This window comes from Chelonia mydas, chromosome 1 (assembly GCF_015237465.2).
Source record: "Chelonia mydas isolate rCheMyd1 chromosome 1, rCheMyd1.pri.v2, whole genome shotgun sequence".
NCBI classification, from domain to species: domain Eukaryota; kingdom Metazoa; phylum Chordata; order Testudines; family Cheloniidae; genus Chelonia; species Chelonia mydas.
Genome location: NC_057849.1, coordinates 193,074,856 through 193,101,197, shown reverse-complemented (window position 1 = coordinate 193,101,197; position 26,342 = coordinate 193,074,856). Strand labels below are relative to the sequence as shown.

The following is a 26,342-nucleotide window of genomic DNA, read 5'->3' as shown; positions in this document are numbered from 1 at the left end:
AATTTAGAGAGCTCTGGGGTGAATTTAGCTAGGCCATTCAGTAACAAGGAAGCATTAAAATTTTAAACAGCCTTTCCAAGCCCTGAAGTTTTATTAAGATCAGATGGAATTCCATCACGAGACAATGAGAATCCTGACACTTCTTGAAGCCCTGTCTCACAACCCTATTGGTGAGTCATTGAAATATTCAGAAAGAATAGGGCCAAACTTAGTCCTGGATAAGCAGCTGTGTAAACTGGCAGAGTGATGCAACAGAACAAAAGGCAGTTGCTATCAGCCAAGCCTTTTCCACCAAGCAATAATGTTTTTATAATAATAAAGCAAAATGCATTAGTAAAAGCAGAAAAGGAAACCGAGAACTTCCCAACTCAGGCTTCAACTGAGTCCCTCTGCCCCAGCGTATGGAGCCCATCCTTCACAAAAGCACCCTCCCATCTCTACCTGCAAAAAAGCCAAATTATAGTCCTGTACGAAGAGATGGAGAAGCTCAACTAGATTAATCCCTAGTCAACAAGAACCAGGCTGTGCCCCTGTACACTGTCCATAGGACACAACTCCACGACTGCTGGAGCTGTTGGGCTGGCACTCTCTCAGGCATTTCATAAAGCATAATTTTGGGGAGTTCTAGTATAAAGGGAAAATCCCACAGTGCTGTGCTGACAACATATGGTGAGTGTATGCCCCAGCATTCTCACGGAGTTAGAGTCTGGATCTCAGAGCAGCAGCACTGGTTTACCATTCAAGGCAGAGCAGGCTGTTGTAGATCAGGACAGCAAGGATATTTGAGGCATCACATTTTTAATGACTGGAGAGTGAGGTGATGGGCATTTCCCAGCATGCCTCAGGCAGCAAAATCCCTAGCTAGCTCAGGAGAACCACATAAGGAAAAGCTGTCCCTAACACGGCTTCCACATTCTATCATTGCTACCCGGAGCTTGTGGGAAAAAGATCAGAGAAGGTAAATTACCTGGGAAATAAATTGTTCTGAGAGTAGCTGATGCTGCATGGTGGATGGGTCACTCAATTCCTCAGTGTATTTCTCTCCCAAAATAAGGATTCTGAACTCAACCATCTGGTCAGGAACAGGTTTCATCAGCTTCCCTTCCTCCTTCTTGATCTCATTGTTGATCTAGGAAAAAAGAAAACAATGGGATTTAGTGACCTGTATGATTTGCTCTTGGGTTATTTTTTATATGAAGCTCAATCCTTGGGCCATTCTACACTTTGTGGGTTTTATCCATGCAGAGGGCAGGACACACACAAGTTTCCTATTTGTTTATTGTGTCATTTTGCGGGCAAGTATCCCCCCTTTTCCCTCAGTGAAATAGGATGGGATTCAGCTTCTGTAACCAAAGGATCTCATGAGATATGCATGGATATTGGGTGATCTGCAGATACCCAATTGTATCCCCTTTGATCTGGAGAGCTGCACTGTAATTTTTGAAGCAACCCTGGTGCCAATGGCTGATGCCTCAGAAGGCTGTGCTGCCGGGGAATTTGCGGGCATTACTGCTGATTCAGGAAGCAAGCAATATCCAATCAAACTTCACCTAAAATATGCAGGGTTAGCAGGGCAATGTGCCGTGAAGAACAGTTGCTTCTTAGCTCTGCTTCACTGTGACCCTACCTATCAGCCCTAGCCCGCAATTTTTTGTTGTTGTAATGTCAGGCTTCCCACAGGGCCCCGGGGGAACATGCCACAGAATCAGTCCTTCCTCCCTTCCTGCACCCCAGCCAAGGTCAACTTAGACTGTAAGGCCAGAAGGGACCATCATGAACACCTAGACTGACCTGCCCACTGTAGGCTACAAGACTTTACCCACCCACTCCTGTAACAAACCCCTAACCTCTGGCTCGGTTATTGAAGTCCTCAAATCATGGTTTAAGATATCAAGTTACAGAGAATGCACAGGTTATTCTAATTTAAACCTGCAAGCGACCCATGTCCCAGGCTGCAGAAGATGAAACTCCCCTCTCACCCCCCAGGGTTTTTGCCAATTTGACCCAGGGAAAATTCCTTACCAGCCCCAAATATGGGGATCAGTTAGACCTGGGCATGTGGGCAAGACCCAGCCAGCCAGACACCTGGGAAAGAATTCTCTATAGTAACTCAGAGCCCTTCCCATTACCAGCCGTTGGGGATCTTTGCTGCTAGCAGTCGCAGATCAGTGACATGCCATTGTAGGCAGTCTCATCATACCATCCCCTCCATAAGCTTATTAAGCTCAGTCTTGAAGCCAGTTAGGTTTTTTGCCCCTAGTGCTCCCCTTGAAAGGCTGTTCCAGAACTTCACTCCTCAGATGGTTAGAAACCTTCCTCTAATTTCAAGCCTGAACTTGCTGATGACCAGTTGCTATCCATTTGTTCTTGTGTCCACGTTGGTGCTTAACTTAAATAACTCCTCTCCCTCCCTGGTAGTTATCCCTCTGATGTATTCATAGAGAGCAGGCATATCTCCCCTCAGCCTTCATTTGGTTAGGCTAAACCAGTCAAGCTCTTTGAGTCTCCTCTCCTACGGAAGGTTTTCCATTCCTCTGATCATCCTCATAGCCCTTCTCTGCACCTGTTACAGCTTCAATTCATCTTTCTTACACCCAGGAGAACAGAACTGCACCCAGATGAGGTCTCACCAATGTCGTGAATAATGGTACTAACACTTCCCTGTCTCTACTGGAAATACCTCGTCTGATGCATTCTAAGATTGCATTAGCCTGCTGTGGCTCCCCTCTGCTGACAGAAACAGAATGGAGAATATTGCCCTATACTAAGTGTTAATGACGGGAGGGCGGAATCCAGTTGATTTGGAGGCGTTTTTGTTTTTTATTTACAAACCTCTAGGATTACTTTTTTTAGGTTTGTATAACTTGAAGATCTTTTTCCTGTTATTTAAATTAATTTTTCCCGCAAGGCAGATTAAAATAATAAAAAAAAAAAACAAAAGAGAGAGATTTTGTTTAAACTAAAGAGCAGCCTTTGCTGTATCTGACATGAGGGACGAAAACCTTCCCCATCACACCTCCTTCTCCAGAAGATTCACTGCCATCAGCAAGTGCCTTCTATACTGTTTAGAGCTTGTAATGATTTTTAAATGTAATTCTCTCCCTCCAAACCCCCCATTCACAGGCTGCTGATGGTTAAAGGAAAAAAAAAAAAAGAGAGATCTTGTAAACTGTCTTGGGGCTTGTGGCTCCTTAGTGCTCTACAGTGTCCTCCCCCCGTTTCAATTTTGCAGATATCAGTGTTTACACCTTTAGGAGAGGATTTCCGTTCCCCTGAGGCTCAGAGTTCTGAAGTCTGATCTTGGACTTCTCCTGGTAAGAAGGGTTCTTGTGTCACTGGGTAACCATCAGTGGTCAGGCTCATTGGTAATAAACCTAAAACTAGCTGGCATCCGACGGCAAATTTACATGTAGCGGACAGCTATTACTACCTGATTGTTTGTGTTTCTGTGCGGTGTGAACCGCTGACCAGTCACCCAAAAATAAAGGTAAAGGCAGCGTGTAAATATATAAGATGAGAAATGCTGCCTTTTGTTCTTGTAATTTACAATACAGTTTGGGTGCACTGAGTAGTGTTACTTTATAAAAAGAGAAAGCACTGTAGCAGCAGTAATCTAATTTTACATTGCCCTCTGAATTACGGAGTAGTCCCCATCTCTGCTCAGCTACACTTCTAACACAATCCATGCAATTCTTTTATAAAAAGAACAATGGTGTAGGTGGGACCAAACCAGAGGCACTGTCAGTCAGTGATTTAGAACCAGAGCCATGGTAAACTCCGGAACCAGGTTACCAGGGGTCACGTAAACTTCATATTCAGTGTTTGTTCTTGGTAGTTCAGAGAGTTTCATATTCGAACAGACCTGAAAACTCCAAGAGAAGCTATAGAGTTTGGCCTGGTTTGGATCACAATCATGCTAAACTACTGAGCTTTGCATGATTTTAGCCCAGTACCATAAATTAGCCCAGTTTCAGGAACCTTTCAGTTAATCTAATGAGAGTTTGAAGCTTATAACAAAACCCAAAACAGGCAATTTCACCTCACAGATTTGCACAATTTTCTTCTCTAGTCATGCAAGCCAACAATTTCAGAAGTAGGTGCCTAAAGTTTGGCCCTAATCCATTTTTAGGCACCTAATTAACCAGTGGCCTGTTTTCCAGAAGATCTGAGGCAACCACAGCTTCCAGTGACTTCATTGGGAGTTGTAGGTGTTCAGCATCTCTGAAAGCCAGTTCACTTTTACATTAGGTGCTTAAAAAGGAATTTGGGTATCTAACTTTAGGTATTCAAGTTTGGAGAGTTTTGCCTTAGATAGATACCAAGGTGACGGATGCTTATAAATACTACCATCTCAATGAAATCCATCTATTAGATAGGATTTTCAAAAGTACCAGAATGACTCTGGAGCACAAGTCACATTGTCTTCCAATAGGAATTGTGCTCCTAAGTCACACGGGTACTTTTGAAAATCTCACCCAGTGTCCAGTCCTGCAGTACTAGCAAAACACACATTGACTTCTGGGTTGAGTCCATGTTTAGCAATGTGTGGAAGCTTCACTATGAACCCTGTGTGACTGGGAGAATCTCTTTCTGCAGTGAACTAACCTTACGTAATTCATCCCATTGGTTCAGACATTACCCTCACCAAGGTATTGCTTTATCAAGTCCCACCAGTAAATTTCTTAAATCCTGCCGACCCTCAGTAATTACTATCTTTTGTTTGAAACTATTAGAAATCCTGTGGCAGGATCAGAAAAAAGAGGTGAAAGAGAGACAGGCTGGATTAAGAAGCAATGCAAACCAAGGTAATAGCAGTTACGAAGGGCAAATGAAGAACTACTTACGCTAGCATCTGAGTCTTCATTCTTGTTGAAGGTATAATCTGATGGACTCTCAATGGAGACCTCATGAGGGGGTGGGACATTGGCAGCTGCATCTGAGAACGAGAAGAAACTTTTAAAAAAAAATATAATACAAACACCTGTGCACACTTCCTGCTAGACAGTTCAACACACTAAAATATGTTTGCAATTATTCCTGCTCCCACCATCCTGAGAAGAACAAAGCAGATGAATCATTTGATGGGGTACAGAAAAAATAAATCAAAGATATTATTCAAGACTACACAAAAATCTGATCTGCCTAACAAGGATGTGATACTTTTGAAAGTTTAAAATCACAGATATTAAAAAGCGTCCCAAGCCAATTTTAAAATTAGGATCTTTCAAGGTGCATGCAATTGCACGTTAGGCATTGACAGCATCATTATTTGTATTACAGTAGCATCTACAGGACCCTATCAGGATCAGCAGTGACCTCGAGGTTAAAGGATCCATGTCTAATTACCAATGCCAAGCCATCAAGCTCCCCAAGGTGAATGTTGCAATACATTTAAAACATCAGTTTATACAAGCACCTAGATGGATAGAGATAAATATAAGCAGATGAGAACAAGACCTCTTAATGTTGTAGCATCAGCAGCTGGAGAAGGTGTTGGAATTCCAGAGCTGAAAAACAAAAACAGAAACTGGAATAAAAATATGAAATTAAGGGTAAGAATGTGAGAGCGTTTTTTTTTTTTTAAATCTAGTTAAGGTTCTATCACCCAGTTTTACCCGAGTATCTATTAACAAATCAAAAGGCACATTTTCAGAATAAATTCTCCAAGCATTACTTTGCTGACAACCTCATAAAAAGCGGATTTTACATTTTAACGATCAGCAGCAATTTGGTAATGAGTCACTTGCATCTGCACCACAGTTATCACACATCTTAGAAAGCTTAGCAACACAAACCTTGCTTTATATTATGGGCCAGTCCTCCTTGCCTTACTCAGTCTCCTTGGGTATGTTTACACTGCAGCTGGGAGGGGTGAGTCCCAGCACTCCAGCTAGCATGCTGAAGACAGCAGTGAAAATATTGTGGCATAGGTGGTAGCTTAGACTAGCCACCCAAACTGGGGGTCAGGAAGGTTTGGAATTAGGCAGCTAGTCTGAGCTGCCACCCACATGGCTATTTTTAACGTGCTAGCTCAAGCAGAGCTAGTTCAAGTCTGTCTACCTGCACTGGGAATCACACCTCCCAACTGCACTGCAGACGTACCCATTGACTTTAAAGCTGGATTTAGCCAGAGATGTGTGAACAAATATATCAGAAATCAAATTCTGGCCTCAGTTGCACCCACACAACCTCACTACAGTCAGTTTTGGTTGCAGGAGTCAAACTGTGCTCATACAGTGATGATGTTGAGTTGCAGCCTCAGCAATGACCAGAATACAACTGTTCTAACTTTCAAAAGAGCAGAACACCCAAAGTTCCCATTGATTTGAAATGGAGCTATGGGTCCTTAGGAGTCCTGAAAATCAAGTCTTATGTTATTCAGACTTTGAACCTGATCCTGCAAGATGCAAAGTGCCTCCGGAGAGAAGCTAAATTCCCTTAATTCCAACTGACTTGATTTACAAAATTAATTGCATCTAGCCTTTTAATGTCTTTGCAGGAGAAACAAATGAGAACAGCACACAGAGACAATGTGAAGACACCAGCGACAGCCTGTGAGGATCTGCAGATTTAAAAAAATGCCTCTCACAAGGAAGCTAACATAATGAGACTCAGGAAAAGGTGTCATAGTCTTCTCTTTTCTACCGCAGCCGAGGAAAAACAGGTGATTGAAATAACGTTGCACGTTCACTGTATGTTGAGTGCTGTAAAGTACAAAAATGAAGATGTAATCCATGCCCACAGATCTTAGAATCTGGAGGTCTCAGCTTGCAAGGTGAAGAATGCACCATAGATGTCAGGGGGATTTGAGGGTACTCAAAACTTTTCTGGTATAGACGTTAGAGCCCAAAGAGAGGCCAAAACCCAAGAGGTGCTGAGCACTAGCCACTCCCACTAAAGTCAATGGGAACAAGTACAAGGCACTCAGCACCTCTCCAGTTTTGCTCCATTTCATACATCCGTTCTACCTAAGACTGGCAAAAGAGCAAACTTTAGGTAATCCATTGCAGTAAGGGACCTGGGGGGGAGGGAATGAGGGTTTGGTTTATTTAATGAACAGATAACTTATACAAATCAGCCAAAAACAAAGGAATTCTGCTGGAAAGACCATTTAAAACACACTGAAGTTTATAACAAAGATCAGAACTGGATTAAAGTCATGGAACGAAAAGGAAGTTGATCATACGTCTTCTGTCCCAGTGGTTTGCGGTCAAAATTATGTAAAATTCAGCAGCTTCAGCTCAGTTTCATATTCAAATTACTAGGGGGATTCAAACCCAAAACTTTGGCCAAACATGAAAAACAAAACCACCCCAAACAAAATGAGGTGAAAATTTCTCAATGTGAAAGGGAACCAGCAAGTTTTGCTTGGCTCTGGTTGTAAGCCTGAGCGATTTTGGGTCCAACCCTGCAAGCTGCTGAATCTGTACTGAAGCTAATGAGAGTTTAGGGTATGCTTAGCATCTCACGGGACCAACCCCTTAGTGAATACGACAATACTTGATTTGCAGGAAGGTACTTTTTTGGATAAATTCAGCAAATCTTTAAGATTGGGCTATAAGCTCTGAAGAGACCTAATTCAGTGATCAGTTTAGGAAAATGAGTGTTTATTGGATTGAAATATTTCTTTCAACTGAAGGGAAAAATCTTATTTCATCGGTTGTAATATCTGTACCATAAAATGAACATTGCAGCAGGAAGAGTTCATCCTGATATGCTTCTAAGACATAAGATGGTACCGGAGACATTTTTTCTTGATTGTCTTGCTGTTTACAATTTTCAATCAAGAAAATTTCCTTCAACAAGAACATGCTAAAGTTCAAAATTGTCAATTTTAATGCATTTTAATGTTTATTTTGAGAACATCCTTTTTTCCCCCCATATTGGTTTTAATCCCAAAGATTCTGACTTACTTGGGGCTTTATCCTGCAGTCTTTACTCCAAAATTCCCCCTGAAGTCAGTGGGTGTTTTGCCCAAATAAAACAAAAAATTGGACCTTAGATCACCCCTCAAAGAATGGCAGAACTCTACACTAAGTCATGATTCCATATAGGCCCTTATTCAGCAAGGTTCTTAAGAACATGAGTAGTCCCAGTGAAGTCATTAAGATTCCTCACATCCTTTAAGTTTATGTTAAATATGTATATTGAAGTATTTTGCTAACTTGAGGTCATAATGGACATTTGTAAAACCTGTGGTTTTTCTCTGTGCCAACCCTCTTCATTGTTCATCCATCTTTCAAACATTTGACAAGAAAAACACTGAGTTCCGATAAGGTTCTTTTAAAAATCAGAACTATAATATACTCTCTAAATTTAGGGGAATCAGAACAATAGTGGGGCTCAAGTACTTGAAAAAGAATTGGTCTTCTTTGCAGCAGCCTGCCTGGAACACCATTTCCCATTTGTTCTATTTAATACCATTTCCGTGGCTGGGCCATTTGCTGCCACTGAACTGGGAATCGTCCTGTGACTTTGGAGACAATGCTGAAAATCCTCCTACAGGCACACACACACACAAAATGGAGCCTGACTAAATGCTTCAAATTATGCAGCTATACCCTAAGTTGAACTTTATCAAGATCAAACATGTCTTTGTTCCAACACCGCTGACCTTTGGGTCCTGAGAAGCCCCTGAGTCCACTCACACTAATAATGGAGGAACTAGAAAGTGAAAAATCCTTGGCTTTCTTCCTTTAATTTTTAATGTGTCTAATCCTTTTCCTGGACAAGATAACCTTAAAAACATAAAACTGATGTGAACAGGTTGCTAATGTTAAAAAACACAAGCAGCTGGGCTTCACCTCTGCAGCAGGAGACTGGAATTACCTAAAGATACATGCGCGCGCACACACAAACACACACGCAATGATGTAAAATGAGTATGTTGAGTTTGCTGTTTATACCAAGGACTTATCTCACTAAAGCTTCCCAGTATCCTTAGGCCAGCTCTGTACAGTTGTGATAGTGTTAGCCCAGAAAACATTAAGTTTGGGGAGTGGCAAAAGAATGGTTTCTCATGCCTGTTCAGTAACATCCAGGCTGTCTTTGGATGGCACTTCTTAAAAAATTCCTGGTTAGAAAAGCAGAAAATATTGATTAAACAAGACTTCAAAATATTTTCCTGAGCAGTAAGCCAATGCGTCTCAGAAAAACCCTCAAAAGTGCAGGTTACAGACATGAGATACAGCTGTTTATATTTGCTTCCAAGTCCTGGTATCTGTCACCTGTTTTCAGCAGCAGGCAGCAGAACCATCCCCACTAGCTACAAATATAGTAGACGTTATCACTGAAATGATCATCAATCATATTACAGAAATATTGTGAAATGTTTAAGAGGATCAAATCAATGCACAGCCCAGAGCTGTGGACACCAGCCCACAAAGTGATCTAACAAAGAGATGAAGTTTGTTGAAAGTACTATAGTCTGGTGATGAGAGCGGTAAGTACAGTGATTTGTGTATCTGTTGATTTTGACTGGTCTTTACATAAGGAAGAGTTGGACAGATGCCCAGACTAGAGAACATTTCCTGGTAGTGTAGAAGAGGTGTTACTAAAAATACCCTGCCGGTAACAAAGGCAATGATTAAAGACTGAATGCTCTTGTTCTTAATGTGGATAAAGGCCCAGGTCTACATAATCTATGGATTTTAAAGGATTTAAGGTCAGATAATTTGCGACTTCTTTTTGATATATTTAGAATCTCAAGAAAATAAGTGGCAAGATTCCTGACATCTGGAAAGATGCACCTTGTTAGCATACCAAAACTATTCAAACAAAGGCTATATGATAAGTGATGACTAGAGCTGAAAGAATAATATATAACGTAAGTTAGTCAACAAATTTTGCTTCTTTTTCTGTTCATGCAATGTCAATGAACAATTTGTGACTTTCTTAATTGTAATTAATAAATTTGAATCAATTTTGTTTATTTAGTTGCTTCCTATTCTAAATCTGAAGTCAGAGCTATCTTGTTTCCTGATCAAATACTTCCAATCTAGTCAGTTCTGACTCCCAATGACTTCAAAGGGCATTAGATCAAGTCCACAATCAGGTTTCTTTCTAAGGTACCTGTCACTATAGCATCTAAATGTCATATTTCTGATGCAATGTTCACAGAAAGCAAATTTGAAATTAATTTTCCCAAAGTATTGGATGGAATGTGCAAACCAAAAATTCACTTCCCACAAGTGTTCAAGATAGTGAAACTCATACACAAAAATTCATAGAAAGCAAAGACAAAAGATGTACATTTCCCACTGAAGCACAATCATGCCAGCATAGATTTAAAATAATACTCTGCTCATCTATAACGCTTTTCACTCAAGATGCTCTAAGCCAGCGGTTCTCAAACTGTGGGTCGGGACCCCAAATTTTAATGGGGTCACCAGGGCTGGCTTAGACTTGTACTCTTGAGGGCATTGTGCACCCAAAAAAATAAAAATTCTGCTCACAAAATTTTAAAATTCTGAAAATTTTATTTGTCAAATAAATTTGGAGGCTCCAGTATGGCATTGGGGAGCACAGGCCACTGGCTGCACAGAGAGGGCAGATCACTGTGCAGCTTTCCCCCAGGACACGGACTCAGCAGTGAGGCTATACCCAACCCTGACACAGCGCAAGGACCAGGCTTGCCCCAGAACACCCCAGAGCCCTGCCCCTCAGTGCCAGGTGCACGAGGTGTGGGCAGGCAGGTTCAGCAAGGCAGGATCCAAGTGTGGAGGGCTTAGTGTGGGGGGATCCAAGTGTGGGTTGAGAGGGTTCTGTGTGGGGCAATCTGGGTGCGGGTGGCTCAGTGGGGGATCTGGATACACAGGGGCTTGTTGTGGGGTTTTGGGTGCAATGGTAATGGGACTCTGCAGGGGAGTCCAGGTGAAGGTGGTTGGGGCTCAGCAGAGGGAGTGGGTCTGTGTGTGTGGGGATAGAACTTGGCAGAGGAGTCTGGGTGTGTGTGTGTGGAGGGGCTCAGTGGGGAGTCCAGATGCTGGGGGAGTGGGGCTCAGTGGGGTGTGGATCCAGGTGCAGGGGGAAGTTGGGCTCATCAGGTGGGGTTTCTGAGTGCGGGGGAGAGGGTAGAGGCTCAGCAGGAGGGTCTGGGTTTGAGGGAGTCTGGATGCACGGGGGCTGGGCAGATACGGGAGCAGCTCCCTGTAGCTCCCTCCCCCTGCAGCTGAGGAGTGATGGGTGCAGGAAGTGGGTGGGGAACAGAATTTGCAGAGCTTCCTGCAACTGAGGGAGAAATCTGGGGGTGGGTCTGACCCAGCTCCAAATGCCGTGCAGGGGAAGAGGAAGTCCTGTCCTCCCCAGCCCAGCCAGGACTAGCAGCTGTGCCTAGCGCAGGGTCAGAGCCACCAGCTGGGTCTTCCCCAGTCCCACCCTCTGCTCCACAGAGATTTACCTCTCTGCCAGCTGCCTTGGGCACCCAAAACATACTGCTGGTGAGGGTCGCATGGCCGCTCTTGTGACTTCCCTTTGGTTCCCCATCAGAAAGTCATTTTTCTGCGGGGAAGCAGTGAAATCTTTGGGAGACAAACTCTGTGCATGTGCAGTGGCACAGAATTCCCCCAAGAGTAGACTTGCTGGGGCCCGAGGCTGAAGCCCAAGCCCCACTGCCTGGGACCAAAGCCCAAGGGCTTCAGCCCTGGGCGGTGGGGCTCAGGTTACAGGCCCCCTGCCTGGGGCTGAAGACCTTGGGCTTCAGCTTTGCCACCCCACCCCACCTGCGGCAGCGGGGCTCAGGCAGGCTCAGGCTTCAGGGCCCCCCTTGTAGGATCATGTAGTAATTTTTATTGTCAGAAGTGGGTCACAGTGCAATGAAGTTTGAGAAGCCCTGCTCTAAGCCCTTTACAAATCTGAATTAAGCCTCACATCAACCTCCTTTTACATAAAGGAAACAGGAGCACAAAGAGGAAAAGTGACTTGCATATGGTGACAAGGCAAGTCAGTGGCAGAGCAAGGAAAGAAGACTATTTTATTACTTTAATCCCCCTGATTTACAGGAAGACCATTTTTAGCTAATTTGCTGGAGTTTTTGAAGACTTTTTTCCTCAAGGGAGACCAGAAAAACGCAGAGAATGCTACAGTATAAACTCTACTTTTATTTTTCCCTGGCCAACATTTCCAAAATTCCAATTGCCTAAAATTAGGCTTCTAAATGCTTATACAGGCACCTCAATAGAAGTAGCCTGTTCTTCCTCTCAGCAGCAGCTTGTTCCAGCTCTCGCTGCCACCTCCTCTCAACTCCAAGAGCGTGGGGGCAGATGGAGCCAGCTGCTGCTGAGAGAAAAAAGCAGTGGGCAGGGAGCGGAAGAGGGGACGACCCGGTCAGAGGGGGAAGTCCCTGGTTTGCAGGCACAGGGAAGCAACCATGAGGGGAGAAAACAGGAAGAATGTTGGAAGCAGCCATGATGATGGCAGGAGACGGGGAGGATGGCCGTAGCTCTCATTTATAAAATGGTCGCTGGCAGAAATTTTCTAATGACATCTAGGTACAGAGCCTGCTATTTTCAACTACAGAAGTTCCCCCAATTGTAACTCTGACCTTTGTCCCCTTGGTTAGGAATCAGGTTGGTGCACGCCATGGTTTATAATGGAGCAGCACATCTACCCAAGGTGCATGCACTCATGCAGCTCCACCAGTGCAGAAAAGGCCTTTCTCTGTTAAAATATAGCCAATTAAATCTCATTAAACACTAATTGAATAACTCTTTCCAAGACTGGACAATTGATAAAATGAGGACCAAACAGCGTCTGTAATGTCAAGAGCAACTTCTACAGCAACAACAACCTAGTTTATGCCAAATTTTTGAATTCAAGTGCTCGTGCATGCATCCAGACGTGCATATTGACAAGCAGAGAGATTTGATTATTATAATAAGAAATAAATGGTATTGTTACACACACAATTTTCACTCACAACTGGCTGAAAACACAAGTCAGGGTCCAACTATATCTCAGGTTTGACCCTACTGAAATCAATGAAGTAACACTAGGGATAGATTTTGCCCAGTTTCCACATCAGAGGCCTACAACACTAGTTTTAGGAACAATGTTAACCAACCACATTGCGTATGCAAATTTGTGTTTCCTGATTGATTTGCCAGTACTCAATACTTATTTCTGGACTCCTAGCTTAAAATGTTAATTTAATAAAAATGGGTACTTGAGAAACTCCTGGCTACAGTGGAGATATTTCCAGATGCTTCTGATGAAGACATTCAGAATGTACATAATACATATATTGACTCAATGTTTTAGTGACCATCAAATATATATTGCCCTTCATGGTAAATACAGATGCAAATTCTCCTTTATCCTTTTTCAATCATTGGATCAATACATGTTGAAGTTCACCCAAACATGAAATCACTGGGACAAATTCTACCCTTAGTTATATTCATGCAACCCTGTGACTTCAGTGGGAAGAATTTAGGCATTTGTTGGGCCACTGTGAACTTGAGAAAAGAATACTCGACAAAAATGTAATTTCTGTTGTCCTACCTGCACAAGTGAAGACCTGGACCAGCGTGGCTGAGCATTAAGCAAAATATACAAATATATCATGTATGTTTGGAGAGGCAGGAAGGAGCACACAAAAGAAAGAAGGATGAGCAATGCTGCACTATGGTGCCTTGGCAGAAATAATTGGTTTCAGACCATCTAGTTCTGTTAACTACTTGATCCTAGGCAGCAATAGTAAGGTCCAAAGGCACAGCCCTAGGGGCACCCACAAGCTGAACTGGGACTCAAGAAAGCCCTTTTAAGCAAGCAGTTCTCATGAAGAGTGTACCCCAAGATAGGTTCTTTTTCTTTTCTTTATGATACATCAGTCATGCCACAGATTTTCCCCTGCCTTCTGAGAGGGTCTAAAGCGGTCTTCTGTGTATTCTGTGTAGGTCCCAAACCAGCAAAGCACATAAACATGAATAGACCCACTGAAGTCATAAGATGCACATACATAAGTGCTTTGCTGGATCAAGGCCTCCAGTTAATGGCAAAGCAACACTTTAGATCTATCATATGATGGTGCATCTGTGATACCATTGATGTCTTTTATGTCATTTTAAAAATAAATTAGTAGTTAAGATTTTTCTCTGGATTTTTTTTGTTTGTTTGATTTAAGAATAATTAAGTGTCCCATGTCCCCAGCTCTCTAATATGAAAGAAAATGATCCCAATAGCTCTGTAATGGTCTCCACTCAGGGTCTGGCTGGGAAGCCTGGCCTAGTGGTCACAGCCACAACCCCGGACAGCCCCCTGCTCCCCACCAAGCTCTGACCCAGGGCCCTTTTAGCTACCAGTAACCTGGCCACCAAGACTACTTAAGGTTGTCCTCCCTGGGCCTCTTCCTCTCTTCCCCCCCGGGGTCACCTCAGTCCAAGGCCTTCGCCTGATGGGAAAATCCAAATCCCAGGGAAGCAAGAGGGAGTCGCCACTGTCCAGGGCCACAGAATACTTCCCTCTCTGCTTGTCTCTGCAGAGGGTCCCCCCTTTCCTCATCTTCCTTCTCTGTACCTTGAAGTCTTTAAACCATGATTTGAGGACTTGAGTAACTCAGCCAGAGGTTAGGAGTCTATTACAGGAGTGGGTGGGTGAGGTTCTGTGACCTGCTATGTGCAGGAGGTCAGACTAGATGATCACGATGATCCCTTCTGGCCTTAAAATCTATGAGGCTATGAGATCCTGGAGTAAAATAGAGCCAAGCAGGCTGAACTGTTTACTAAACTACAGGATACTTGTTACACCACAGACCTTCAACCTAGACTACCCAGGTTGATAAAGGAAGTGCACAGCCTATTCCTGTACCAAAGATGATGTACATGGGGGGGACACAGTCATACAGGTTACAGAGGATGTCAGCCTGTCTGCTTCCCTTCTCCTCCCAGCCAAGAACAAAGTCCTATAAAAAGTCAATAGAGATAATACCACCACTTATTTTTCCCAAAGCTTCACGCAAAACGAGGTGCTGCTTATGTCATAATATATACAAGTGTATCTTTGGCAGGAAGCTGCATCCAAAAGTCAGCACACACTATTTAAATCTGAAATTTCATGGTATTGTTACGGTAAGAGTCCTGACCCAAAAAGGTACTCTGTGTGTGTGGGGCGGGGCGTTGCAAGGTTATTGCAGGGGAGGTTGCGGTACTGTTACCCTTACCTCTGCGCTGCCGCTGGTGCCAGTGCTGCCTTCGGAGCTGGGCAGCTGGAGAGTGGCGGTTGCCGGCCGGGAGCCCAGCGCTGAAGGCAGAGCCGCCGCCAGCAGCAGCGCAGAAGTAAGGATGGCCTGGCATGGTGCGGCCACCCTTACTTCTGCACTGCTGCCTGCAGAGCTGGGCCCTCAGTCAGCAGCTGCCACTCTCTGGCTGCCCAGCTCTGAAGGCAGCAGCGCAGAAGTAAAGGGGACCTGGTATGGTATTGCCGCCCCTTACTTCTGCGCTGCTGCTGGTGGGGAGCTGCCTTCAGATCTGGGTGCCTGGCCAAGAGCCACCGCTCTCCAGCTGCCCAGCTCTGAAGGCAGCACAGAAGTAAGGGTGGCAATACTGTGACCCCTCCTAAAATAACCTTGTGACATCCCCCCGCAACTCTCTTTTGGCTCAGGACTCCCCATTTGAGAAACGCTGGTCTCCCCTGTGAAATCTGAAAGCAACAAAAGACCAGATTTCACAGTCCATGACACATTTTTCATGGCCATGAATTTGGAAGGACCCTAGTTATGCACCAAAGTCCTTATGTGCATAAAGGACTTGAGCATAGAACAACAGTTCCCCTCAGCAGGCAAGATTGAGTCTGCCTGCTGACTCCTTCCAAAGGCTGGAGAGGGTTGGGGCATCTGCTCTTCCTAAAGGACCACTCAGGATGCCCAAGATAACCACTTAGCTCCTTATGTACAGAAGTCAAGAGGAGAGCCAGCCAGCTTGTGCATTCAGTAGGAGACATCAGCGGAGGCATCCCATTTGTCTCCGCAGTGGGAGGTGATCAGCTCTTCTTGTTAGATGCTTATGGGAGCTGGATACCATGCTATCCTGCCTCTTCATCGGAGTGTCCACATCCAATGTCAGTGAGTGTCCAGGCTAAATCATGGCACGCTTCAGAGGTCAACAGCAAAAGCCATTTTTTGTCTTGTGACCAACTGAAAGCCAACCAACATTGGTTGAAAATATCTACATGATTAATACAATACAATACAATAAACATATGGAGAATGTGAAGAGAAATTGTGTGTTTGAGATGGGATTGAACCACAAACCCCATTCCTAATTCAGGGGTATTTAGAATTGGTCTTCTGGTTCTGGCCCTTACAAAAGTAAGGCCACATCAAAGTTCTGATCCAAAGTTCAATGAAGGCTTCAGGTGCCACATTCTGGACTTGGTTCTCTAATGCTTAATAAAGATTTTGTGTATTTTGAATATACTGAAGTACATGATAGTGAATCTCTTCCTGCTGACACCTGGTCCACAGCAAATCTGTCTAAGACAAATTCCAAATGCAAATTCAAATCTATATGTTCCCCTTTACGTTATCACCTAGTAGTTAGTTGACATAATTCTTACATCATATTTTTGTTCCGCCAGACTACGTTTCAATACATTGCCTCATCTCCAAATGCAAAGTAAACTACCAATTTGAGGGAGGTGTGGGATGTTATAGAGTTAAAATGTTAAAAAAAAGTTAAATGAAAAAAGCAAAAGTGCAACAGGAGAACACTCCATTGATTCCAATAAGAGACATGAGAAAGCCAACTCTAATTTTCTGCTGTGAACAGCCTCAGAGTAATTTACACTGGGTTGACTACAACATGTTTAGTACACCTACTTTAAATGAGAGACAGTAAATCCATCTGATGCATTCAATTGTATTAGCTAGCCAGCTGGTTATCAGTCTCCTTTACAATGCCTACGTCAAAGAATACTACTTAAGGCAGCTATTAATGTAAAGTTCACATTAAACAAAACATTATGCACCCCTTTCTGTCCTCAGAAACATGCAGTGTGAGGCAGAAGTCATCACTGTGCATGGATCCATGCATCCCAGGGCAGCATTTAACCCTATTTCATTAGTAGTAATTTCTAGTCCTGTCACATTTCTCTGCATTTAGTACAGTTTTGTAAAGCAATTATTATGAAGAGATATTTAATGTCTTTTAAATCAAACCTTCCCATGCAGATTTTATTTTTCCCCTAAAACTTCCAACCTTCAAATTGAGACAAATCCCATTACCTGATTCTGAACTCTTTCACCCAAGTGTAAATCAGAAGCAACTCCATTAATGTAAGAGCTACACTGGGATAAAACTGATGTCAGTGAGGAAGAATCAGGCCCACAAAGTTTAAGATGCCTAGAATGAATTAAATTGGCCAGAATATTTGTTTTACAGAAATGAAATCCTCAATGGCATGGGGGAAGCAGGATGACAAACAAATTCTGAACAGATTTACAGCTCCTGAAACATCACTGAAGTCAGTTGGCTTTTGTGGGGTGTATGTCATAGCAGCCAAGTGTGGGGTGGGGGATAGGGAGAGCTTTTCTTTGAATGTAGAGACTTTTGTTTTTAGTTTAAGTCCTGCCATTTTCTTCACCTCTGTGTTATTACGTTTTTATATGTGATACTGTGGTTATATGCTGTCGTTATGAGAACAATTACCTTTGTTTTTTAAAAAGTCTTTTCAGTGACTCATTTCCCCAGCAGGTGCACTATTTATATTTACCATAAAAATTTCATTAGCATTACACAGCGTTTTAAATGAGAGATCTCCCTATTAAAATCAACAGGAGCCGTGCAGCTAATTTCCCTGTGATAACATGTTTGGAGTACACCTCTTATGGCATTTTAAACATATATAAAAATATTAACAAACAGAACATTAATGGGTCCAATTTTCAAGGGTGCCCAGAGCCATCTCTGGGGTTTCAAGTCTCCAGGCATGAAGGGCTCACCAAGTACAAACTGGCTGGGTCACAGGCCAGAGTACTCCACTACAAACACAGGCCACAGTGACATGGCTCTTTCCCCAGTTCAGATCCTGCACTAATCTCTTCACCTCTCCGGTAAAGACTGTATATTTGCCTGGCTGGACACAACTAAGTACAGTATTGTGCTCAGTGAGGCAAAAATACAGGTGCTTTACTAGGCAGGCTGAGACGCTCTGAACATGCCAACCATGCTGGGACACTCTGCCTGTTGCTTGCACAAGCGATCTCCACACTACTTAAGTCCTGAGTCCTCTGCACCAGGGTGAATTTCACCATTTATCACTTAAGACTAAAAACAAAATCTGCAATGTGTAAACTAAATTAAGCAGGGTCTGGCCACAAGCTTTAAAAAGTAAAAATGACTTACCCACAGGACCAATCACTGCAGGCGCTGGTGAGAAACCAGAACGAGAGAAAGATTTACAAAATGTCACGACCCAGCTTTATAGCTGTTACCGTACAGTATAAAGTGTAGGGCAGTGTAAATACTCACCCATCCATTTCTTCTTTCATATAGGACAGTTTCTGAAAAGATAAGAATATTCCAAGTAAGTTGAGGGGAGAATTAAAATGGAATTTAATTAATATCCAAAATTTTTCTCCCAGAAATATTTTAACATTGATAACATAGACAGAAAGTAGTATATTTATTATTAAAGCAACTGATGAAAATAAACTGGCCAAAATTTTCGAGAGTGAATAGTGATTTTGGATGCTCAACTTGAATCACCTTGAAGGGCACTGATTTTCATATAGATGCTCAGCGTTTTCTGAAAATCAGGACCTTTTAAGGGCTCTCAAGGACCCCAAATTACTAGGCACTTTTGACTGGTATCTTTTCAACAATCTTTGAGATTTATTATATACATACATACACACACACACACACACACACACACAGAGAATACGACAAAAGTGAATCCAAAAAACACACATTAGATTCAATCTCCACTATCCTACAGAGTCCATGCTAGAGATCAGATGCGGGTTCTAATTAACCTTTTCCTTTTCACTCTCACATCTCAGGAAATAAGTGTTAACTCTGCTGAGTTTGTGAATTCAAAAATGCATGTGTCTTTTAAACACAACTAAAGGTTAAATTCACTTGGTACTGATTAGATTGAAATTCTTAGCTGGTTTGTATGAGTGACTGATGGGGCTGGGGGGGGGGGGGGGGAAGAGGAATCTTCTACTTATATCATATTGGAAGCAAGGGAGTATCTGCACCCCACAAGCAGCTCCCCTGAGTATTTTTCAGATTTTTGAGTGGAAAACCACATGGCATTAGCAACATTCACTTCTATGATATAGTCACAGGAGTTTCCTCGCTCAACTCTACAGGTTTGTAGAAATGGAGAGCAAACCATGCTGCTAGCATGGAGGGACCCTCACATAGCAGCGTGGTAGGACAAGCTGTCCGTGTAGAAGTCCACACAAGCACCACCAGACAGCAGTTTTGGAGCAATGCTGTATCCCAGTGGACCGTCTTGCTATGGTATTTAGCTGGGCAGATTATAATGTAATTATCTACATGAGAGCATCACCTAGAAATGTGGAGATTCCTCTTTCATTATCAGTGTAGATATGAACAATTACACTTTTCAATTAAAAAACTACGATATTCTTTACTGTGCAGTATTAGGATAGAATGAAACCTGTCTTAAGCAACCATCCAAGAGACCAACAAAAATAGGTAGCCTAGTACAAGCCAATCTAACTTAAGGTTAAAAAAAAAAAGTACTAGAAACCTTAGGGACTCTTTAAGATGGTTCCTTAAGAGAAAGGGATGGCCTAGAGGAGGTGGTACTCAGTGCAGGTTACACTGTACAATGTACTAGGAAGTGCAAGGGTTTTCTAGGTTGATAATAGGTAGGTTGTGAGTACTTGAAGATTTTATATGATAAAAAATAGTTCATTTTATTATTAAAATGTATTACCAAACATGGCCAACTACCGCCATGACCATTTTACTTAGTGTGGGACCCTTTGTCAATTTGTCTTTTAGGAGGGGGACTGTGTCTTATTTCGTGTTTAGAAATGTCTAGCACATTGTATTTGGTTTCAGCCATGCTCACATCAATAATGATGATGTTCTATTGATTCTAATGGAATATTAATGAATGGCAGCATCACAGCAGGGACAATGGAAGTGTTAAAATATGATGTACAATAAAGTACATTTATTACAAATAAAAATGATATAGCATCCAAACAAAATACTGTGCACCTTCCATGCAAAGGACTGAGGTTTCCCAGCAATGGACTTAATATGGCTTCACCAATGCTACAGCATGACTACCCAGAACGGATCCAATCCCAACTCTAAGCAATCCAGTCCTAGCTCTATCCCCAGTAAGCAGAGCTTAACATGGTGCCGAGTAACATGTTGGATACCAGAAATACCATTTTCTAGGTGTTAGCTTTACATTTGTAGGATCTTTTTACTAAATTACTTATTTAAAAAAATATTAGGGCAGACCAAATCTTTTCTGGTCTTTGTCAGTTTGTTTCACAGCCTGAGCCATTTTTTGTATTTAAATTGTGTTTATGGCATCTTTTAAAGTATCTTTGCCACCTTCTGCCATGCAAACATGAACATTAGCAGTATTTTAAAGGTACAGAGAACATTTTAAAGATGCAAAACTTGCCATTCTGCTGGTGGTGCAGCACATTAGGAACCTTGTGCAAAGAAAATTGCGTTTTTACTAATGTCACTATGTATTGATCCAGTACATTTCATGTGTTTAAAAAGAGCCAGGTTTTGAAAAAGAAGAACTATAGTTCGGCCACAAAGAAGTGACATCTCTAGAAACAGCTAAGTTAGAGAAGGGTTAGCTAGCTGTTTAAAACGTCAAGCTGCACTAGGCCATTGCAGCTATTTTGCTCTCCTCCTCCACTTCTTCCTAGGGTTCAGAAGCCCTCGAGTGGGACCATTCCTTTAATTCTTTGAGCTAGTGCCAAGGGAGAAGCAGGGTCACAGCTCCCACCTTCACTTCCTGTACCTTTGGTAGCACCCTGGAATGGCAGGTGTACAGTCAGGAAGTAGTACACGGAAGAAGCACAGCAGCTGCTAGCAAGGACAGCTTATACTCTGCACACATGCCTCCCCATCACACCTACATAACTAATGCTAACTTCCCATTCCTACATGGACCATTTGCGCACACTGTGATGTGGGGAGATGGTCTGAGATCAGATAAGAAGACTCTGAACATTAATATTTCATAAATTCACAGAACAAATAATTTTCAGTAGCCGATTAATAATCCCTCTCCCCATTCTCTGATTTAATCGGTTATTATAACGTGACACATGAATGCTGTATTGCAAAAATGTATTTTACCAAAATGCTTCTCTCTTTAGATCACTTGAACAGCTGGCCTGGTCAAGGCCAGCAGGCTTAAAATAACACCTACCAGCTGTATTTTGATTTGATGGCACACGCACTATATGTTGTCACTCTGGATAGAGCAGATTATGCTCACACACACACACACTTTCTAATACAGGACTGTGAGCAGGTGGCTTTCCCAAACTGCTCTAAAACATATTGCATAGAGTCAAAAACTCAACCCTTTCCTGTGATATGGCTTTATGAACAAAAAATTTAGGAGTAAGATAATGAAGTTTAGTGCAAGCCCAAAACTTAGCTGCTTAGAGCAATGTTTTTCCAACAGCAGTCTACAGTCTAAGGGGTCCACAAAAGATTGTCATTACCATAGAACAGTGGTTTTCAACCTGTGGTCTGCAGACCTCTGAGGGTCCACAGCTTAGGTCTAAGATTTCCAAAGGGGTCCACACTTCCACTTGAAAATTTTTAGGGGTCTGCAAATGAAAAGGTTGAAAACCATTGGCGTAGAGAGACTGCCCAGCCCCATCCTATATCCTTGCTCCTTTTCTCTAGAAATTTCTCTAGAAAGCCACTCACACTCCCCTTATACCCAGGTGGGAAAACAAGCCCCCTGTCTCAGTGAGTCAGCAGAACCCACTTAACTCTTTCCCAGCAGGATCAACACATGCTAACAAGGCGACGAGTTTCAGAAAACCACTGCCAGCATGGTCAACACCCAACCCAATTATGCAGCTAACATGCTGTTTAAGACACTACGTATGTTTTCTAAATTTAGAACAGTAAATAACTGCAGCATGCCAGACACCACTGTGTAGTAACTACTGGCAAATGATGACTTTTTAATAGTAATCTCTCAGTAGTTTTCCTGGGCTTGCCATTTCAAAAATCTTTGCTTCCTTACAAAATATAATCATCACTCACGGCTCATAAATGTCAAAATCTAAAATTAGAAGCATACCCTGCCATAGCCTATCTTCATGTTTCCATTTTAAAATGCAATTTAAAGCCATCAACCTCTCATTCAATTTCGTAGCAAACTGGTGGAGCCTAATACGGCATGATTGGCTTTAAACTAGAGTCTCAATATGGAGCAGCTAGATTATCCCTTGATCCACCCTTGGTTAGGAGACCCACAGTAATACATATGAGACTATCATCGTGTCATTACAAAGACATCTACATATCCACATTTTTTATTATGGAATACAGGCATTAAATATTTAGGATTAGATCTTGCAGTCCTTATTTGGGCAAACCCTCCATTAGCTTTAGTGGGAGGTTTGCCTGAGTTAGGATTGTAGATTGATGGCCTTAAATTAGGCTGCAATATGCTCTGGATGGTTACTGTAAAAATAATAGATTAACCCAGTCAATGAATGAGTATATTCACTATATATAAATTACAAAATAAGTGAGTTCTACTCATGGAGTTTATTACTACATTTCTAGCACATCTACCAAAAAAAAAAAAAAAAGAGCCTATATATTGCCTGAGTGGAGATCATTGATACCGTGCGACATTAAGGAGATAGATAAAATCTGAGATTTGATTGTAAATCCTAAGAAGAAATGACCTTCTAAATGATACATGGCCCATCCTTCAGCTCCTAAAGACCCATGAAAAGTTCAAGTGCATTACTTTACAGAGTCACTTTGGAGGTCCACACATTATGTCCAGAAAGTAAAGCGTCACAAAGGGCCTAGAAAAGTTGGTTGTTTAACAGAGATTATTGTCGACTTAAGGGCAAGCAGAACACTTAGGATGTAGGGAATACTTTGGGGAGAGGTAGTCTTTTAAAACAGAGATTGACAAAGAAGCGTGATCTCTTCATACAGGTTTTACAGTATATAACAGGGGTGGACAAACTATGGCTTGTGGGCCGGATCCGGCTCACCAGCCATTTTCAGTCAGCCCTCGACCTCCCGCTGAGGAGCGGGGTCTGGGGCTTACCCCGCTCCAGCGCTCCAGCCGGGGAGCAGGGTCAGGGGCCGCCTCACGTGGCTCCTGGAAGCAGTGGCATGCCCTGCCCCGGCTCCTGCGCGCTCCAATGGCCCCCTCCGGCAGTGTTGCCTGTGGACGGGTCAGCACGCAGAAGGGACATGCTGCTGCTTCCAGGAGCCATTTGAGGTAAGTGCCACCGGGAGCCTACAACCCTGAGCCTCTCCCCATGCCCCATTTACCACAGCCCTGATCCCCCTTCTGCTCCCCAAATCCATCAATCCCAGCCCCGAGCACCGTCCTGCACCCCAAACCCCTCATCCCCAGCCCCACCCCAGAGCCCACACCCCCAACTGGAGCCTGCACCCCTTCACGCACCCCAACCCCCTGCCCCAGCCCTGATCCCTCTCCCGCCCTCTGAACCCCTTGGTCCCAGCCTGGAGCACCCTTCTAGACCCCAAACTCCTCATCCCCAGCCTCATCCCAGAGCCCCGCACCCCCAGCTGGAGCTGTCACTCCCCCCTCAACACACACCTCACTCCCCCACCCCAGCCTGAAGCCCCCTCTCACACCCTGAACTCCTCATTTTTGGCCCCACCCCAGAGACTGCACCCACAACCAGAGCCCTCACCCCCTCCTGCACCTCAATCCCAATTTTGTGAGCATTCATGGCCAGCCATACAATTTCTATTCCCAGATGTGGCCCTCGGGCCAAAAAGTTTGCCCACCCTGGTGTATAAGATAATGAGCATCTTACAATTCTAAGGACCAGTTCTGCAGCATTTACCTGATTTGACTTCAAGAGTTTTGCCTTAAGGAAGACTGCAGTACTGGGCTCCCAGTCAATTAAAAAGGCATGCCCATTATCAGAAGAAAACCTAATAAAGCCCAATTTTAATGAGGAACAAGCACAGAGTTGGGAGTAGAGCTAGTTGGGAATTTTCTGTCAGAATGATTTGTTGATAAAAATGCATTTTTCCACAAAATTGAAATCCACTCCTTTCCCCCCCCGGGAAAATTTCAATTTTACCCCAAAATTTTGATTTCCTGTCAGGAAAAAATTTAAAAAAATATTTTGCTTTGGGTCAGTTCAGCCCAAATCAGAGTATTTCATTTTGTTGAACTAACCTAAGCATTTCGAGTCAGTTCAATATTCAACTGCATTTCCTATTGTACACATTGCCTCATGGCAGTTTTAATTCTGGCTCCCATTCTCTCCTGTGGACTGGCCTCCCTGTAGGACCACATCTCCCATAGTGCGATGCAGACTCCCTTCTGACCAAGCTACCTATTTCAGAATGTCAATCGTTTCTTTCAGCTGAATACATTGAAACAAAATATTGCAACATTTCTGAATCAAATTTTTTGGACTATTTAGCTCTGCAAAGAACAAATATCTCCAATTTTCAGCTCTATTTGGGATGAAAACAAATATTGAAATATCAGACTCTCCTGCAGGACAAAAATTCCAAATTTCACTCAGCTTTAGGGGTTCCGGGGCTCTAATTTTGGCCTTTCTATTGGGCTGGCTGTGTAGCCTTTGGCAAGTCACTTCACCTCTCTGCCTAGATGTCTCCATTTCCAAAATGGAGATAACACCATATATCTACCTACTTCCCTGGGATGTTGTGAGGATTAAGTAGTTAATGTCCATACAGCCCTTTGAATACCTAAAGCGTTACCCAAGTAGTGCAGTACTACAAGCAGTAATAGTAACATCAGGGTAACAGAGGGTGACTTTCACCCAGTGGGATTATTTCTGGCAAATGCAATTTATATTTTCTAGGTTAACCTGATGAAAAGATGCTCACATCATGTTATTACACCATTCCTTTTGAAGTGTGGACTGGATTTTAGCTCCTTGCTCCAACACCTTCCTCTCTTACCAACTGCAATTAATCTTATACAATGTAATATAATGCAAGTAAAAGAAACCCGTAGTTTAAGATGAACACAAAGATTACAGCAATAATAAAGTATTAATCACATACACAGAAGCACAAAAGACATTGACCACATGGATCAAGTTCCACCAATTTCTGCAGCAAATCAATTATGTGGGATAGACCTGCCTGATCCTAACAGATGATCCCTATGCAATGCTACAGAGAGGAGCAGTGGAAAAAACATGCTCCCTGCCAATAAACACTGAGGGGCTTGAGGAATTCCTTCCTGATCCCACATTAATCTAATTCTGTCCAGATAAGACTGACTGAATATGTTTGGTTTAGTCAACCCACATATCCAGTTTAGTATGTGGGTACTGGGTGGTATCGGGGGTCTGTGATATACAGAAGGTCAGTCTAGATGATCTGGAGGGTCCCTTCTGGCCTTAAACCCTATGATTCAACATTTTTTATAATTTAGAAGCTATAGTTAACACAACTGCTATATATTTATTTTAATGTATATTATCAGTACCAAGGACTTTAGAGAATCTATACCTCTAATTTCAAAGGGTTTGAATGCACATACCTCACTTGGATATATTACTTATCCACTCAGAGGGTAACCAAAAATACAGAAGATGATATAGAAGCTACATTTGATCTGAAATCTGATATAATTTAATTTGTACATAAATTAGTTAATTATAGTGCGTCAGTCAGATGTTTGATTTGCCTAAGGCTGTGGTGAGTGGGTGTGCTGGCAATGAGATCTGACATTGTCCTGAACCTGTCCTGCAGTAGAAATGCCCTGGCTCGGGTAGAGTCGAGTCTCGCTCTGATAAACTCAATTCTTCGGACCAGGATTAACGCTGATTTTTGCTCGTTTATCAACAGGCCCAGAGCATGGCATGTGACTTGCAGCACAGTGACAATGCGCTGGACTTGGGTCCTGGAGCCGCCTTTGATGAGCCAGTCATCAAGGTATGGGTAAATTTGGATACCATCATGTCTGAGGTAAGCCGCCACTACCGACATGCACTTGGTAAACACCCTCGGGGCTGTTACCAGGCCAAAAGGGAGCACCGGAAATTGGTAGTGGGCGGTCCCCACCGTGAAGCGCAAGAAACGTCCGTGTCCGTGGATATCGATACATGGAAGTATGTGTCCTTCAAATCGAGGGTGGCGTACCAG

The 26,342-nt window shown here is 42.9% G+C and overlaps 1 protein-coding gene across 1 annotated transcript in view; it reads right to left on the bottom strand.

Moving 5' to 3' along the window:
• The window catches only part of IMPG2 (interphotoreceptor matrix proteoglycan 2), a 91,186-nt gene that overhangs the window by 28,029 nt on the left and 36,815 nt on the right, over positions 1 to 26,342 (bottom strand). Inside the window, exons 4-8 of the mRNA XM_043538570.1 lie at positions 18,465 to 18,496; positions 18,339 to 18,362; positions 5,458 to 5,507; positions 4,845 to 4,936; positions 968 to 1,129 (exon numbers count right to left, since the gene is read on the bottom strand). Coding sequence (XP_043394505.1) covers positions 968 to 1,129; positions 4,845 to 4,936; positions 5,458 to 5,507; positions 18,339 to 18,362; positions 18,465 to 18,496 — 360 coding nt within the window. The remainder of the gene's footprint in view (positions 1 to 967; positions 1,130 to 4,844; positions 4,937 to 5,457; positions 5,508 to 18,338; positions 18,363 to 18,464; positions 18,497 to 26,342) is intronic.